Here is an 18,133-nt window from a genome sequence, read left to right on the forward strand (position 1 = left end):
TGCTGCCATCCTGGCACCTGCCCAGTCCTAAGCGGAGAAGTAAATGCAATTCTTTCTCCGTCACACAAAGCTTGCTGAAGCTAATGGCTGTTTGCTGAATAAAGAAGTGAAATGATGTGAAAGCCCTGAAATTGAGTCCTTTTTTTTTGCTGTTTTATGCCAGTAGCTCCTATAATACTTTACAGTCAGACAAAGATACAAACAGGGGAGTGTTAGTCATCCACATGCAGGTCAGAGAGCCGGGAGCAGAACAGAGTCCTAAGGTCAAGTTGGACTTCTCCCTTCATTTACCCCATCTGCCTCAGTAACGTGAGATCACTGATGTGTGGAGACCTAACCCCCCAGGGCACTGGCAGGATTAGCTCATATTTGAGAACTGCTGCACAAAAGCAGAACACTGTTTATCAATGTAGGCTGTAAAACTTGCTGATGCTATGTAGATTCACAGCCAGCTTAACTATGAAGAGATGAAATTCTGCCTGGTCCTCCAAAAACAGAGGTGAAAGTGCAGCATCTCAGCACACAGAATCCATAGTGAAGCCTGTTATTAGTAGGATCAGCTTGGAGAACGAGGCAGAGAAAATAATTTATGAAAATAAAGCTTTACACCTTCCCAAAAACCAACTCCGTGCCTTTCTTGTGCATCTATAAGCAGCTTACTGTTTCATTTATAAGCACATTTACCTCGGAAGGCGAATTAGTGCATTAACCCCAGGTGGCAAATGGTATTTACATGGGTGAAGACTTTACAAGCATACAGGAGTATCTGAATAGTTGCAGAACAAACACACAATTAACCCAAAGGCATTTCTTTTAATGTTCTCCATCTACTGCAGCTTCGTGGTAGATGTATGTACCAGGGCTGTTCGTGACAAATCTAGAGAAGATGACTGCCCAAGCATGGTTCCCCAAGTGACTCATGTTTTAGAAGGAATGCCCCAGTTGCTGGAGCTCACAGTGGGGCTGCGCAGGCTGTATCACTGCCTGGGGTCTCATGCTGCAAGGCAACCTCATGTTCTGGGTTCCCACTGAATGCTCAGTGATTTTTTCCTAATGATGTGCATTCATGACACAGATTTGGATTTTTGATTCCATGAAATAGCAAACACCCTCCCCCCATTGTTCAAACAAGCAAGCTTGGTCTCATTAGTTGTTTCAAATAGCTCTGGTGTAACATGCTGAACAAATTTAGCTGCTGCAGAATAACAGATTCTCCCATCCTAATGTTCCCTTACCAGTACTGGAAACCTGACTTCATATCTCATCAGAGCTCAGGAACAAAAATAAACTGGGTGGCGCACCAACTTCACAAACTATAAATCCCAGCACTTCTACCTCATCACATGAAAGAGGAAAATCAACATGAACAATGAGGAAAAAGCTACCTGTAAAAATATGCTTAAGATGAGGATCAGTGATGCTACATCGGTAGAAGCAAGGACAGCCAGCAAAGCAGCAGCATGAGAATCAAGTGTGTTAACAGATTCGGTGGAAGTCTGCACAAACCCTGCTGTAATGCAGAAGGGACCCTGAGGATGGGACCCTGAGGTCCCATCCTTGCCTGCATGTGCATATGGACCTAGAAGACCCTGGCCCAGGAGATACAAACTTACCTCATGGTGTACAGGAGGGTGCCGTTGTCCACCAGGCGCAGCAGCTTGTTGGGTGTTGTCATGTTGTGAGCAACAGATTTCTTCCCGTTGTGGAAGAAGGTATCGGGCGTCCAGATCTTACTGGCCAGCAGGTTGTTCAAGGGAAGTATTTTCATGGGACCATCAAACTTCAGCCTTTCATCTCTCCAGGATTGCCGGAAAAAGACATCAATAGTGTATTCCTTTGTGGAGAAAAGAGAGGAAAAAGAAGTCTTGTTTTATTCAGCTCTTTGCTGCAAACAAGCTGCTTCAAGAAATGATACATCTCTTTGGTCACTGAGCTTGTGTTTGGTCATTGACACTGTGTTTTAGAACACTCTGGGTGACATGAAATGTGATGCAATAAGAAGTAGGGATTAGTGGTAGCAAAGAAATCTGTGGAGGAGAGAGGGCCTTTACCACACTTTGTATAATGACTTACATATGATGCCAGCATTTGTGTTTCAGTGTTTCTGACCATGGCAGACAAGCAACAGTACATCCTCCACTGGCCAATACTCAGTCCTGGGGTAGCCCTGATGCATCACTACCTTTATTCAGATGTTTCAGGAGAGAAAGTGCCATGACACTGTCTTCATGTTATTTTGGTCCCCAGACCACCTCTAGAAAAGCAATGAATCAAGGACCTCACAAACTTGCATTACAAGATCCTGTGGTTTTTCTTTTTTCCCTATTCCCCCCCCCCCCCCCCCCGTTTCTTATTTATTTTCTTTTTCCTCTTTCCTTTTCTTCCCCTTTTTCTTTTTTTCAGCTGGTGTAGAAAACCATTTCCCAGGCCAAATTCCAGCTGGGGCAACTGGAAGTCATGTCATTGAAATGTGGCCAAGGCCAGCCCCTTGCTCGGTGCACGCAGCCTCAGCAATCACTTGACCAAGCAGCAAAGGCACTACCAGCTCCACAGCCACCCCAGGGCAAAATGAAACCCATCTGCCCAGTGCCTGGCACAAGGAGCTGCTGCTCCCTGTGAGCCATCCAGTGCCCTTTGAGGTTTCGTGTCACTTGAAGGAAAGTCTTTGCCTGTCAGCACGGGCTGCAGCACTGCTCATCTCTGCGCCATACACCTCCTCTTGCTAATGAAGGAGCTCATTAGCTCATGAGGCTTTCAGGGAGAGACAGGAGTTTCAGCCGATCTGTGTGTCCCAGCTGTTCTTCCCCTGCCGTTGCAGACTCATAGTCTTTATTTACGGGTTCCTGGAGGCTGCAGGACCGACTAAACTTATCATTGTGAGTGATTTCTTTCCTGCAGCTCTTCTCAGCAGCATTTAAAAGCAGCTGCGCATCAGTTTCCTACAGGTCAGAGGAATTCCTACAGGTTTTGCAGCAGATGGCAGCTGAATGAAAGCATCTTGGTGAAGAAATTCATCCCTGCTCCCAGGCCACAGAGCCACTGCTGCTCAAATGTGAAGTTTCTGAAGCCTGGCTGGGGGAAGGAAAGAGAAGATCCTCCATTCCCACAGGCTCTGCCCTAGATAAGGTATTCTGCCCTTCATGGAAGTGATCATCACTTTGTGGTTTTAAGCTCAGTAAAGGAATGAAACCAAAGAAATGAGCTTGTGTGCAGTCCCAGGAAGTAGGTTTGGGAAAGGTCTTTATCAGAAAAGCCAACTTATTCTGAACTCCCTGTTTCAATTAAAGAAACAAAGAAGCAAAACTTGCATGACAACTTCCCAGGGTCTGTTATCCTTCTTTTATGCGAAGGAATTATTTCCTAAGGAATAGGAAATCATGTTCAGATTCTTCTTCTCTTCTCTATACTTCTTTCCATGAGAGCATCATTCCCAAGTTACCTCTTCCAAGAAGCACATTTTGTTCTACTTTATGCTCTTCTCCACCTTATAGAAGTGATCAGAAACATCAAGACCTAGTCTGTCTCCAGAGTCCATGCACAGAAGTATAAAACTCCCTTGAACTTGGTTTCTCCCTTTCAATTTTCTGTGGGCTCAGGCAAAGCTGCAAAAGCTCAGAACCAAAGATTCAGGTATGTGTCAAGTCCTGCCAGGCTCTATTTTTCAAACCAAACTGAAAGAGAGATTAGAAGCCACTTGGAGCATCTCAGGGAGAAGGTCTACACGTCCTCCTCCATGCTTCAAAACCAGCTGCTCTCCTCCGCTCTCCACAGCAGCTTTACCTGCCTCTCCTCCATCATCATAATTACAGTCTCTGTCTGCATCAAGATGTGCAGGAGTGGCTTTCCATCACAGTGAGTAATGGCTGTGGGAGGGACGGGAGCAGGATCACCAGGCAGAGGAGAGCAGGGAAGGAGGAACTTCCCCACTTCCCAGATGAAAGGAACCACTGAAGAAGAGTAGGCTCTCTCCATGCCTCCCGAAGTTTCTCTTTCTCATGTTTCTGAATGTACTTAGCACCAGAATGGCAGGCTAAAACACACTTGCTATCCATTTGTAAAGTACATGGAACTAAAGCACACGAAGGGGAAATAATTTATTATTCTTTAACTGTCTTCCTGATTTCAAATTCATTTTGTCAAATCACATTGCAGAGAATACCTTCCTCTCTTCAATACCTCATATTTCTTCTTCACAGTTCATTATACACACTCCCTTAATCAAATACGCTCCACCTTGGAAGTAATTATCAGATACTCCCCAAGGGCTAAGATTGCTGAATATATTATGGGTCTCTGCTGCGGTAGGAAAGCAAACGACATGGAGAGGGAACTGAGATGAGATTAATGCTCTTGGCTACACTGACATGAACTTCTAACTCTGCGAGGAGTGGTCTTTCCAAAGAAGATCATTCAGTTCATTTTCCTGACCCTGCTGCTCCCTTTCCAAAAGCGTGCTTCCTCCAAGGCCAGGACTGCCCAGAGCTGCCCTGGGCTATGCCAGCACCAGGTCATGTCTGGGACTGGATGTGCAGGAGGCTCTCAGTCCTGAAGGCACAGCCAACTCTGTGCGCCTGGGCACGCAGCGTGTGGAATGTAAGCTGCAAGAAATGCTCTCGAGAAAGCTCACTATTAATTATGCTCCACAGTCCTGTTTTAATTAGGAGACAAACTGTTGTGGGAATACAAGCCTAAATTCAGACCTCAGGCCTTTTCATTAATAATTTTCCCCGAACATGTCAAAATATTGCAATCAGTTCACTCTTTTTCTTTTTTTTCCCTCATTTGCCTCCCTTTTAGTTCAAGCACAAAGGACACTTTGATGGTGAACTGTTCTCTTCTGGCACCACCATCAAAACACCCCAGGTCCTGACATCTCCCCCTCTTCCCAGGTAGCATCCTCCTTCCTCTACACAGGGAGGTGAAGGAAAGCTGGCCACAGTGCAGGTGTTTGTCAAGGCATGTAATGGGTGGTGCATGCTACACACAGATCTTGGTCCTGTGGGCAGACCTCCCCATTTCATTAGGTTGCACTTGCAAGAAAGAAGATGACCCAAAACTGCAACTTGTGCTTGAGTGTTACAAAGGCATTGACCCTCCAAGGTTGGGTTCTGAAAGACCAAAAGCATCGAGAAACAACCCTCATCTACCACCTGCATTTCCAGCCCTCAATAAGATGATGAGGAGCACTTGTGCCTGGGCAGACAGCTGGGATGCTTGCTCGTGTTCTTGTCACTTAGGAAAATCCCACTTTTGCTCAGATTGTCCATGGATGAGGATGGGGCATGTTCACTGATGCTGCAGGAGAAACCATCATCTCCCATGAGGCAACCAGCCAGTGGCACCTACCATATCCGTGTCTGAGACAGGGCCGAAACTCGTCACGTAAATGTCTGTCTTGACTTCGGTTACACTGTCTGGGACAAAAAACAAGAGAAAAGAGGGAAAAAAAGCAATTAGAAAACTGATTTTGCTTGTACAAGGAAAGGGTTTGGTTGTGTTATGTGGTGGGTTTTCCTGCCAGGCGCCTCTCTGGTGAGCCCTCAGCAAGCTGGCATCCTGCTCTCTGCTGTGCCCTGAACAATGGCCAATTTTATCACTCCTAATTGGGCAAATTAATCTCTGATGTAGCTCTGCTCCCTTCCGTGCTTACACTGAGGATGAATATGCCCTGCACAGCCAGACAATGCATATTTACAAATTGTATGTGTCTACATGATACATAACATGGTACAGAGCCACTCATTTTCAATACAGAGGTAAGCCCTGATGCTTTGAAACGCCTTTTAATCTGAAATGCCTTTGTGTCTCCCAGCCTGATAAACAGCCTAGCAATGTACCAGCGGTTTCAGGAAACCCTGGGTTTGTTACAGCTTCAGGCTTATCGGTATGTAAAAGGAATCAATATTCTGATTGCCTTTCACTGCTGTCGTGCTTGCTGCTCTCCTAAAAGCCTTGCTCTGGTGAGCGGCTGCTCTTGCAAAGCTGCTGCTCGCCTGCATCACACTCTCCCCTGCATCCCAGCATGTGCTGCCCTCCTGGATGCTGGACAGCAGCCTCCCTGCCCCAGTCAAACTGCAGAGCCCCAGGTCCTACCCCAAGCACTAAAACCCAGGCGAAACCTTAACCACTGGCCTTCAGGTAAAGATAAACTGAAGTGCTTTGCAGAACAGAGCCACCACCGTGTGTGCTGAACAGCACAAACAGCTCTCGTTCTTGACTTCATTACAATTTTGGCATGTTTCCTAATTGAAATCTCTGCTGCTGTCCCATTTTGCAGGGAAATCAAGGCACAGTGAGTTGCCAGATTCCTACACTCTGCCCACTAGGTTGTACTGAAAAAATGATGGATGAGGTGCGTTGACTTTACCATAAATCCTCACCACTTTAGGGATAGTTCATGCCATTGTGTTCCTTCTGCATTGCATTAGCTGGCTCAGAGCTGCTTTCCCAATGAAAGAGCCAATTTAGAGCCCCAAAGAATTCATGGTTTATGCACATTACCTCATTTTAGCCACTGCAGCAGCTTTGCCAGTAGCCTGGATGGCCCATTGCTCAATTCAGTTAAGGAAATCCTTCTGTCCCCTGACAGTTATTTTGCAGTACTATGAAGCTTAGTTTTGTGCTTCAAAGTTTTGTATCCAAAAATAAGATAACACATTCTGGCAGGGTTTTCTCCTTAATGGCTAAAATATACATATACATGCCTTTAGTTATTATGGCTGGAAAGCTTCTGACGCAGCCTTTGGCTGATATTACTGTGCTATATAAGTAACCCTTGATCTTGTCTTGATGTGATAAAAAGGAGGTTAAAGAGAAATATGTATGCGGTACACTTTCTGAAACACCCAGAAGCCGACAAGACATCATCCTGAACAAAATTAGTTACTTCTGAAAGACTTAAAACACTCAGGGTATTCTCTCCATCTCCAAACAAGTCCCCAAATGAGATACACAGCAGACAAGAACATTTAGTGAAGCGAAGCTCTTTCTGCTAACACATGCAGTGAGAGAAAGCTAATTATGTTTTAGAGAAAACACAAACTCTCTCTCCCTTTCCCTCCTCCCTTCTTGGCATTCATTTTGCCCAAGATAATAATCTACAGCCATGGTTATCAGATGAGGATCAATGCTTGTCCATGGCCAGTGAAGCCAGTCCTTGTGAGGCGCAGAATGAATTGACCAGTGCACCTGAGGGGGCAGAGGGATCCACGACAGGACCCATGCTTCACAGGGCGATCTTGGGATCCAAGGGAAGGGATCCAGGAAATGATGAGGAGTTAAAAAGGCAGAACTAGTTTTGAACACCTTTTGATATCATGCTGCTACTTTACCTGAGCGTTTATGTCCATATCCTGCTGTCACAGAGCTTGAGAGACCCTTTACCATCCCTTCAATCAATTGGCAAATCCAATCAAAGATAGTGACATTAATAAATTAATTTACTAATTACAGCCCAAGTCTGAAGAGGATCCTCATTTCCAGACTGCAGATGTACCCCCTGGGCCAGGCAATGCAAACCCACTGAACTCGGTGGGACCCTTTTGTAGGACCTCTCATGGCAAATGCCAGACTGAACTTTCCCTGTTAATATGTGCTGCTAAGGGCAGGATTGGGTTGGGATCCAGAGGGATTCCTGAAATCCAATCGTTGTTGCACAAGTAGAGGTTTCAGCAGAGCTGGGAAATCCAGAGGTAAGTAAAACACCAGCAGAACAGAGCGAGCTCCAGCCTCAGAGATGTGCTTCCTTTGTGATCCTACAGCCAAAGAGCATCTGCACAGCTTGCAGCTCTGCCCGAGCTCATCAGCTCTGTATTAGTGAGGTGATCTCCTCCAGAGAAATCAGGAGCTCCCCAGCCAGCCTCCCCTCTCCTTACCCTCACACCTACACACGTGGAGACTATACAAGAAGAAACTGCATCTACTGCAACAAGAGCAAGCTAGAGGAGCATCTCCTGCCTCTGCTCACAGACATGGCAGGGAAATGCTCATCCTTCTCCATCCACAGCCACTCTCACTGCAGCTTGGTTGTCTTGCCCAGTTCTCGCTAAAGATTTAATAGTTACAGACTGTACAGTAGAGAATTATGCACTTTCCCTAGACCTGCTGACGAACATTAAATGGCATCTTCTTCTCCTAGCATCACCCTTCTCTGTGACTCAAAGTTTTTTTACATGCACAAGTGAGTTGAGCATTCAAGCCTGCTGGGGTGGAAGGCAGATGCCACCAGTCCTGTTTTATAAGTGGGGAACCAAAAACAGGGGAGACTTGGTTCAGGTGGGAAGCTGGAGTGGAGCAAGGCCCAGAGCCCACCTCTGGCTGCCACCAGGGAATGGTGCATTGTTGAGTCTCACCGTGCCCCAAGTTGCTGCCCCCTGGAGACTGTCACAAAACAAGAGATTTTCAGGTTCAGTGTTTAAATATGGGCAAAATTTAGAGACCTGAAGGGCATGCCATGTTCCCAAGCCATTTGTCTGAGGCTGATTCCCTTTTCCCATTTATAGGCTCAGTTTATCGTCAAGCTTCAGCACAGCTTTCTTTCTAAAACCATCTGGAGCAAGCGTGAGAGCAGGATCAAGGTGCTGCAGGTCAATCAGAGCCGCCACTCTCCCAACACAGCCCAAAGCCCAGTCCCTGCCAGGCAATGCTGCCTTGCTCCTGCCTGCAGAAATCCCCCACAGCTGGGCAGATCTGCAATGCAAATGTACAACAAAAGCTGTAACATCCCTTCCCACAGTGTTACCATGGCACTCCCTACACCTGCCCGCGCTTTAAAAGCTACCCCTCTCCTCCAACAATTCACTATGCCAGATCTAGCTGCTGGAGCAGGTGATAAACATCCTTATTAGCTCTGCGGAGGGCAGATCCTGCCACCAGGATCCCACACCAGCAGCATCAATTGCTTCGCTTGGGCATGCAGAAGGTGTAAAGCAGCAGTTGTTGCTGCTGAGGTGCTTCAGGGTTTCCATTTCATCCTCCCTTCCCTACTCCAAGTCCCCATGTCCCATCTTCCTGGCCCTGGCTCAAGGCAGACATCCCCTCTTCCCGCAATCTCCCTTTTAAGTGCTCGTGACTCCCTGCGCCCGTGAGGAGATAGCTATTATTTACACAATGACGGAGTGCTATTTTTACTTGCTTCTTGGAAGCACTAGGAGCATTAGCAGAGCTGGAATACAAATCACACTGCCTCGCTGCCTCTCCCCTCACCAGCTGCGGATGGTAGGGCTGCCTCTACAAGTGATTATGTGAGGCGGGGGGCACTGGGGGCTGAGGAGGCTCTTATAAAACATCCCGCTGCACTCATCAAGTGCTGTTTATTTAAGAATCTCAGCTGTAATATAATCGACTCGGCCGATTGTGTTTCAGCTCTTGAGGTTTGAGGATGTGCCGAACACAGTCACGTTTCCCAGGCAGGGGTTCCCAGAGGCTATGCCGCAAGCTGGCACAAATAATGTGCCTGCATCCGAGCGCTGGAGGCTCCCAAACAATGTGCACTATTAAAACAGGGGCAAAGCCACTGCGGCTTCATGCAGGGGATTCCTGGCTGCTGCGCTGACGTCAGAGAGGCTGCACAGCCTTATCTTGGAGATGAGCTGGATAAGGGAAGGGATGGGGACCTCCTGGAGTCTGTGCTCCTCGTGGCAGTGCTCCAGCTCTGCCTCAGGGATGTGCAGGGATCTGAGATTGCTCAGAGGCAATGAGCCCATCTGTACTGGTGTTTGTGTGTGTGATGGCATGGCTGAAACCAGAAAGGAGGACAGTGCTGTTCAGGCTCTTCTGCACTCAGGGGTTCAAACCCTCAATCTGCCCCAAGCCAGCTCCTAGAGGTAGATGTTTCCACACTGGGCTCCTGTCATGGTCTAAGCCCAGCAACGTAGCTGGTCTCTCATTCCCCCCTCTTCCTCCCCCACCCTGGCTCCCGGAGGGATGGGGAGAACCAAAAGAATGTAACTCCCACGGGTTGAGATACGAGCAGTCCAGTATCTAAGGTATAACACAAACCACTGCTGCTGCCACCAGTAATAATAATGATAAGGGAAATAACGAGGGAAGAGAATACAACCGCTCACCACCCACCAACTGATATCCAGCCCGACCCGAGCAGTGCTCTCACCCTTCCAGGTAACTGCCCCCAGTTTATATAGTGGGCATGACGTGCTGTGGTATGGAACACCTCTTTGGTCAGTTTGGGTCAGGTGTCCTGTCTCTGCTTCCTCCTGGCTTCCCCTCCTCCCTGGCAGAGCATGAGGCTCACAAAGTCCTTGGTCAGAGTAAACATCACTGAGCAGCAACTAAAACCATCGTTGTTATCAGCGCTGTTCCCAGGCTGAGAGTCAAAAACACAGCACTGCACCAGCTACTAAGGAGAAAAATGACTGCTACTGCTGAACCCAGGACAGCTCCCTATAACCTGCTTGGGATTCCAGCCAGCCCAATATCCTATCTCCAAAATAAAAGTGCATTAACAGATTGATAATACCCCTCAACACCCTCCTAAACTACAAACGCATTTAGCCTCAGCTCAAGGGTTTCTCAGTTTGATGAGATCCCCTTTTTTCAGTGATCCTTTTCCAAGGACCTATCCAGTGTCACATCAAATGTACAATATCCTTTGGGAAGGACTCCCACTAGCCTGCACTGAGGGTAGTGTTACTGTGAAGAGAGCAGGGATGTTGCACAGCTCTTTCCCAAACACAAAGCAAACACACTGAACAGGATGGTGCTTTACAGCTGACTCTGAATCCCTGAGAAGGGAAACACAAGAAATTAGTTTGTACTATCAAATGCCACCTCGTGCCTTCTCCCAAATCCCTGCCGTGCTTATTAATAAGCAGCAGAAGGCAATTTTTACGGCTGTAAATGGAAGCTTTTTGGGTGTTTCATTCTTCAGTTTCTCAGCCTTTCACTGGGGTGACTTAATTTTCCTTCCAATTTTAGCCTCTGGAACAAAAGTGGTTTCCATGACCTTTACTACATGCCTCATGAGCCCACTGGAACCAAGCTGCACCACAACCCAAGGCAGCCTTTGCCTCTGGAGGTGGCACAATGCAGCCCTCAGCCAGAAACTCCCTCTGTTCGCTCCTCTCTGACAGCTTCAGTTCCATCACATCAGGGCTGCTGCCTTTGCCTTGGTCCCTACCTTGCCAAGTTCCTACCTTGGTTTCTCAGATGGCTTTTTAACCTGTGGTGTTGCCTTTTTTGGGGAAGTGGGAGCTTAGTTGTGTCTCCTTTAAGTGAGCACAGAGGCACTGAAGAATGAAGGTCACATCTCTGGATGGGTGGCACGCAGTACCCCCGCTGTGACTTTGCCCTTGGGACTGCTATGCCAGTACTGGGAGAGGGGTAGGTGCCTGCAGGGAGCGGGTAACCTTGCCTCTCCCCACAACCTCCCTTGAAAGAGGTGCAGAAATGGAGACACATCATCTTCTACATCACCATCCACACACAAAAAAACCCCTGATGTAGCTTCACTGCTGCTCTCCTGCCGTGGGGCCATCAAGGCTCTCACATATGATGCTTTTCTTGCATTTTTTTGCTAGGGAGCTCAGGAATAGAAGGAAACATTTCAGTTGACATCACTGCAGTGCAGTTACTGCCTTGTAGGCTTGCCTGGCCCAGCCAGGGGATAAAGCTGACTCCAAGGACATAGACTGATGGAGCTCCTGCCACCCAAATGCCAAGAAAGCAGCATGAGCTATTGCTAATGTCAGGACCACAAACATCCCTACTGCACCTGGGATGCTTCCACAGCAAGTATCCTGGGAGAAGAGGCTGTGCATGGGTCAGGAGAGGAAGGCTGGGGAACAGAGAGCAAAGAAACTCAAGCTGGTATTGGCATTTCCTCCAGCATCTGTGAAAGGCAGAGTAGAGCTGGAGTGCAGGTCTCAGCACCACCCCTTCTCTCTCCTCAACTGATTTTGACTTGGGGATCTTAGACAGCATACAGAGAGGTCACAGTCAACCTCTTCAAACTCCCATTCCAAAGTGAAAATACATATTAGCTTGCCTTTCAGTGACTCAGATCCTTGAATATGAGATTATTTGTTCAAAAGCAAAAGCCAAGTCTCAAATCACAGATATTCACCCATGTTTGACAAGTTCAGCCTTAGGCATCTTGCCCAAAAGTGGACAGCAGCACACTATGTTCTTCTTAACAAGAAGAATAAACTAGAACATACACAGGGTCTCTTGGTCCTGTCAGCAGCCTTCCTTACATAGGAATAAATTGTAACGGCCTCCATATATAGAACTGAAGAAGTTCAAATCAGTAAGAAGCAAAGGCTTTTTGGTAGGTCACTACACAGCCCACAGAAGTCAATGCTGAACGGTAGTGGTGATGGCCAAGGGTGTCACCAGGAGGGCTGGCAGCTGGCCCAGTCCTTTGCAGGCCAGACAGAGCAAAGAGAAGCATCAGATTTAATTCCCCAAACTCCCTTAAACACCAACATGTCTCCAGGAAAATGCACTTGGGCAGAAGCATCAAGACATAGCACGGACCTCATTGGCCCTATTTTGTCTATGGGGAAGAGTAACTGCAGAGATAGGTCAGCCCACCCTTACTGACTCTGATGATACTTGCCTCTGTCTTGCTAGCATGAAGATAAAGGTGACCAGGGACCCATGGCTGAAGGCTGCCCTCAGCCTCATGCTCCTACCTGGGACAACATGGTTAAAGATGACAGGATGCTCATCCACTGCAAAGTGGGGTCAGCCAGGGACATAACACTGGGAAATTTGTACTCCACAGAATAAACCACGTAGTAAGGAAAGAAACAATACAAATGTCTGAAACAAATGTCTTATCTCAGCAAAAGCAGGGGTGAGTAAAAGCCTGCAGGGGGCTGTAAGCAAGACCTTTGGATCAGATCCTTATCTAGCTGTGCCTATGTGTCAAAAGCTATTTGTCTAATGCAGCTTTGCTTGGCTATTTGCTTGCTTGCAGAAGTGCTCTCCCTGTCTTACTCGTAAAACTGAAATAACTCAGTCCATGTAACAGATCTGACCACCTCAGTTACACTCCCAGTGACTTCTGCAGAGTGACGATCAAAAAGGCATCACATTTACACAGGAAACAAGGCTATCTGCTGCTTTCCATGAAAGCATCCAGCCTTTCCTTCCTGTCCTGGGGTGCTGAGGCATCTTTTCACGGGGTTTGGCTTATTCCTGCTGCTGCTGCTCAAATCCCCTGGGACTGCCAGCATTTTCTGTACAGCCAGTTCCCAAGTTGCTGCTCTGTGAGCCACAGTGATTAATCGCTACCTTCTCTCTAGTGTGATAGTACATCAGTGTCTACAATTGCATGTCCTCCAGCCAGACCAGAGAGAAGTCAGCAAATCTGTAAACACAGATATGCATGTGTTATGGCTTCCAGCTGTGCCCTCTCTCCTTTCTCCCCCCAGATTGGATATTTCAGCATAGCGGAGCAAGAAGTCCTAAAGAATTTCAGGGTCTCTCTCAAGAGACAACAAAAGCACTCACACATGGTAAGAGAGATCAGCATGGTCTACAATTACATGTGTTTAATTTCTTAGCCCAGATGAAGTGAGATGATGCCTGTCAAATCCCTCAAAGAGACAGCCTGCTTCCCTGGCTCTCTTTCTCAGCACGGCCATGGGAGAGCTGATGCAATGAAGAGGTTTATTCCCTGTCTCACACAGCATGCCGCATACATCGCTTTCTAACGCTGCTGCATCCAGAGTCCTCTGCAGAAACTAGATGCAGGACCATGAAATGACCCAATTATCACTTGAGCATGGCTTGTCTAGGATTTATGGCACACTGTAATGCCTAGATGGATGTCTAATTCCTAGGTGAGCCCTGAGGCAGAAGTCGCCTGAGGCACAAACTCCTTGAGGGAAGATCAGCTTAGTTCATGGGATTAAAAAAAAACCCTAAACTGTCTCTAAATGCACTGTACATGTGCTCTGAGCTGGGTCTGAGCTCTCTCCATGCCTATGTACCATGTTGGCTATGGACTCGGGATCAAGGCATAATTACTGCTGAAAGCAGAGGAGTCAGGCACACCTTGTTCCTCCTTGCTTCCAAGGGAGCATTGTCTCATATTTATCAAGAGTAGGGGATGCAGGTTAGAGCTCTGGCCAGCAAAACAGCCTAAGAGAGATGCTGCTTTAACAGTAGTGGACCCAACAAACCCTGCTTTCCCACAGATCAACTTTTCCTGCCTGTTTTCCCGATGCCTAACACCGCTTCAACCCATCCAGTTACCTCTCTCTACTTTGGGTCTTTTTCCACTCAGCTGCATAATTCCTCAAATCTTGCAGGGACTTAAAATCTCTGAGATACATTTCTGTCAGGTTGTGTTCAGATCAGACAACAAGCTCAAAAGCTTTTGGAAGACAAAAGGCAGAAGGAAAGATATGATAAGCCTTACTTCATTAGGAGCCCAGGCAAAAAAAGAACACCTTACTGCACGACTCAAAAGAGCTATGCATTTGGCTCATGTAGTTTAATTTAGCCTTCCCTCATTGCCACGTGCAGGCATGCATATGCATGTATTCTTATTACTGCATTAAGTGACAGAGAACACACATCCAGAGGTTAGAATCAGGATGTGGTGCAATTGTAAAGTCCAAGCAGAACAGGAGAGTCGGATAGAAGAGAGTCAGAAGGAGCAATTGTTGGAGGGTTTGCAGTCATGAAGGCTTTACACACACCCCTCATTCTCACACATACAGACTACAAACAGAGACTACAAATTACTTGTGCTATTTTTACTATAGACAGAAAAGACAGAATGAACAAAGCTACTGTAGTTACTATTTTAAGGACTTAGGACACCCTCAGATGCCATGAAGACAGAGGAGGAATATATATGTATGAGCATACTTTCAGAGATTCTACAGAGCTTTGAGACCCTGTGGTAATGGGAGAGAGATGCAACATGTTTGTTATATATTATAAATACAATGAGAAAATGTGTGAATATGAATTAGCATGCATAATTTAACATATTCGGTATTAAAGCTGTCCTTGGTGGCTATGCCAGAAGCACTGAGGAAAGGGAATCCCTGCTGCTCCCAGTGGACAGGGGAAGAGCGTTTAGACAATGCCGTGTTGCTGGCAGATACACATGGCTGTGGCCTTAATGAAATCAAAGCCAGGGGAATTTTGCTGAGCACAGTCCTGCAGGGTGTTTGTATGGCTATACACATGGTAGGGAGCAATGAGATGAGGGCAAAAATGCCAGACTGGTACTTCAGCATCAGGCAAACCTCTCCATGTTCCCTACAAAACACCCATGTTTTGTGCTGGACCTGCCTTCCTGACCTCACCTGCAGTTCATTTCTCTCTTTAGGGGTCAGTGAAGATGTTCCTATTGACCGCAGCAAGGGATTTTGGTGCACAGCACCCTCAGAGAAAGACTGCAGCAGGTCTTGTCCTCCAGCACTGTGACTGACCATGCACATATACAAAAGAGAGAAGGCGCCAGAACAGAGCAGCCATCAGACTGCTGCTTTTGCTGTATCCCTTCATGTGTGTGTAATGCAAACCGAGAGTCAGTCATTCAGCCAGGCTTAACCAGAACCTGCATGGACATGGTCCACCTCTAACGCTTCTCCATCAGGGAGGCTGCAGACTGGCCCCAGCAGGTTATTGCTTACTCCATTTCCTAAAAACACTGAACCTTTTGTTATCTCATTCTCAGCAAGCCTTTCTTTAACACAAACCATCACCTCCCAACAGGCTACGTGTGCTTGAAAAAGAGCTGCAGAAACTTCAGATCAGTGACAGTAAAATCCTTAGCATTTACAAAGCAATTACTGAGCTCTGTAATTCATCACAGATCAAGGCATATCCCCAGGAAAAAGATAAGCACAAGGATGCAATACAGAACCGCAATTGCCAACCTGTTAATCATTGATACATGGAAAACATCTGGAAAGATTGGAAAGCCAGGAAGCAAGCAAGGAAATGCAAGAAAAATCAAATGAAAGACACTGCATTGCATCAACTTTATGTCATTGTGGAAGGAGAAAGAATAAACAAGATGTCTCAATCAAATGCATGAAGTTTGCAGGCTGAGCTCCGAGCTCCAACACATCACTGATGTTAATCTGCGCTATGGCAATGAGCATGCAATGTGTTTCTGCTGTGCCTGAGTTTCCCCATCTGCCTTTTAGCCTTAGCACTGCCTTCCCATGCCTCTGGCTATATCTTGTGTTCCAGGCTGCTCTGCAGGCTGAGGAATGCCAGACCACATGATGGACTGTAGTGTGCAAAAGAGAAAAAAAGTGGTGACTGGGGTTTGCATTAGAGTTGCAAGGAAGGGTCCCTTTAATTCACAAGCCTGTCCCTTGAGGCTAATGCCAGGTACTGAGACAAAGATACAAGAAAACCATAGCAGGGAGCAATGCAGTAATTTGCACTCTGGTTCCCTTATTCGTTAGCTCCTGGCTGGCATTTCCTTCAGTGAGAGAACTTAATCAGCTCCTGTGACAGTGTTCCTCCTGTGACTCTGCTGGCATCCTTCACCACCACCACCCCCAGGGCAACGCAGACAAATGCATTCCCTTCCTTACACACCACAAGGTGGTCCTTGCTTGTGTGAGTGCTGTGCGCAGAGCCAAGGTCCTCACTGAGCTGTCTCTTCCCCATCATACACAGGTCACTGGGCTGCATGGCCACTACTCATTTACTTCTCAGCAATGCCAATACATCATACAAATCAACATGTTTAATTTTCATGGCCATGCGCTGGTCAATTTAGCACTTCCTCTGGTGCTGAAGTCCTGCTGTACAGCACAAGAACTCCTCACCACTGGCTCACCCAGCTCTTTGTGCTCCCTTTGCTACCAATACACCGAGAAACTCATTAGACAGCATGGACTGCGGTCCAGCTCTGCCATGCAGAAATAATCCCTCCTGTGCTTGTTGTCCCAGACTTGCAAGGGTAAATGGAGACTCTCCAAAGCACAGAATAAATCCCTGTACACACATCGTGCCCCTCCATCGCATCCCTTCTCACCTGGCTTCCCTGTGCCTCCCAGGGAAGTCCCTGGCTGGCAAATGGGAACAGCAAACCCTGTGAGCAGCAGGGTGATCCACCCACAGCGAGGTGGGCTTATTTGTGTACTGCAGCTGTTGTTTTATCCCCAGGTGAGCAAAACCCTTTTAGAGGAAATTCCATTATGGCTCTAAACCTTCCCCTCCCCAGCACCGTTCAGGCACAAGCATCATCTGTCCTGTAGACAGAAAAGCTTTTTATCACAGTTACTCACAAAAATCCAAGCACCAATATCACATTTTCTCTTCTGCCCACTACATGACTTATGATACACTGTGTAACATCCCGATGCTCCCAGGGACAAGAGGAGGGCAGGTGTCTCCAGATGTAATTTTTAATTTCCTTTGCTGGGGAGAATGTTTTCTTGTTTTAGCGACGTGTGTTCAAAGCGTTCCAGTTCCCATAGCAACTCCCTGCTTCCACTGGAGATGTCATTTTTTGTGCCATTCTTTCAGAATTAGACATCTCCCAGCAGAAGTTTTGAAGAAATGTCTCTCTTAAATATATATTTATTAGAGACAGTGCCTGCGAGTGTGCTTTATTGACACGTTTCTTAGGTGACTCAGCCTACAGAGGAGAAAGCTGTCTTCAGGAATATGCTGCCTGCCAATCTGCCTTTTCGCAGCTTCTGTTTTCAATCAGAACTTGCCTCTCTTTTTCTGCCACATACATAATACTCAGCACCCGCTCCCCTTTTTAGTGTTCCTAATTCCTTTCTGTTCTATTCCCTTTCCCTCCCAGCCCATTGTCAGCCCAGCTCCCCAGTAATGCAGCAGAGGAATGCCCAACCAATTCAAAACATGCTGAAAGTATCTGCACCCATTCACTGCCTGCTGGCATGGGTGCAGCACGGAGACCCCCTCTTCTCTTGCAGGCAAAGACACATCATGGGCACATTATACATTTGCATGCAGAGAATTGTCAGAAATACTGCAAAATAGAGACCACTATGAGAGCCTCTCAGCCTCCAAAGGCAGCATCAAGAGCATTTGCACTGTCTCTGCCCCCAGCTGCTTTCCATGTACCATATGCTTATAGCCCACTGGGCACCACATGCCCTCTAAGAAAGGGTGAGAACTTCAGATCATTGATCCTGCTCCCCAGTGCAGA

The 18,133-nt window shown here is 47.0% G+C and overlaps 1 protein-coding gene across 5 annotated transcripts in view; it reads right to left on the reverse strand.

Annotated features, from left to right (window-relative positions):
* The window catches only part of GABRA3 (gamma-aminobutyric acid type A receptor subunit alpha3), a 64,072-nt gene that overhangs the window by 20,645 nt on the left and 25,294 nt on the right, over window positions 1–18,133 (reverse strand). For 3 of the 5 annotated variants that reach the window (XM_061445945.1, XM_061445946.1, XM_061445948.1), the window contains 2 exons: window positions 5,347–5,414; window positions 1,614–1,834 (listed from right to left, as the gene is read on the reverse strand). In XM_061445945.1, the coding sequence (XP_061301929.1) occupies window positions 1,614–1,834; window positions 5,347–5,414 (289 nt within the window). Of the gene's footprint in view, window positions 1–1,613; window positions 1,835–5,346; window positions 5,415–10,788; window positions 10,957–17,237; window positions 17,376–18,133 lie in introns of those variants that run through there. The other 2 variants (XM_061445949.1, XM_061445950.1) reach the window with 2 other exon arrangements.

This window comes from Pezoporus flaviventris, unplaced genomic scaffold (assembly GCF_033815535.1).
Source record: "Pezoporus flaviventris isolate CSIRO_AGI_PZ_B2104156 unplaced genomic scaffold, CSIRO_AGI_Pfla_v1 ptg000005l, whole genome shotgun sequence".
Taxonomy (NCBI): Eukaryota; Metazoa; Chordata; class Aves; order Psittaciformes; family Psittacidae; genus Pezoporus; species Pezoporus flaviventris.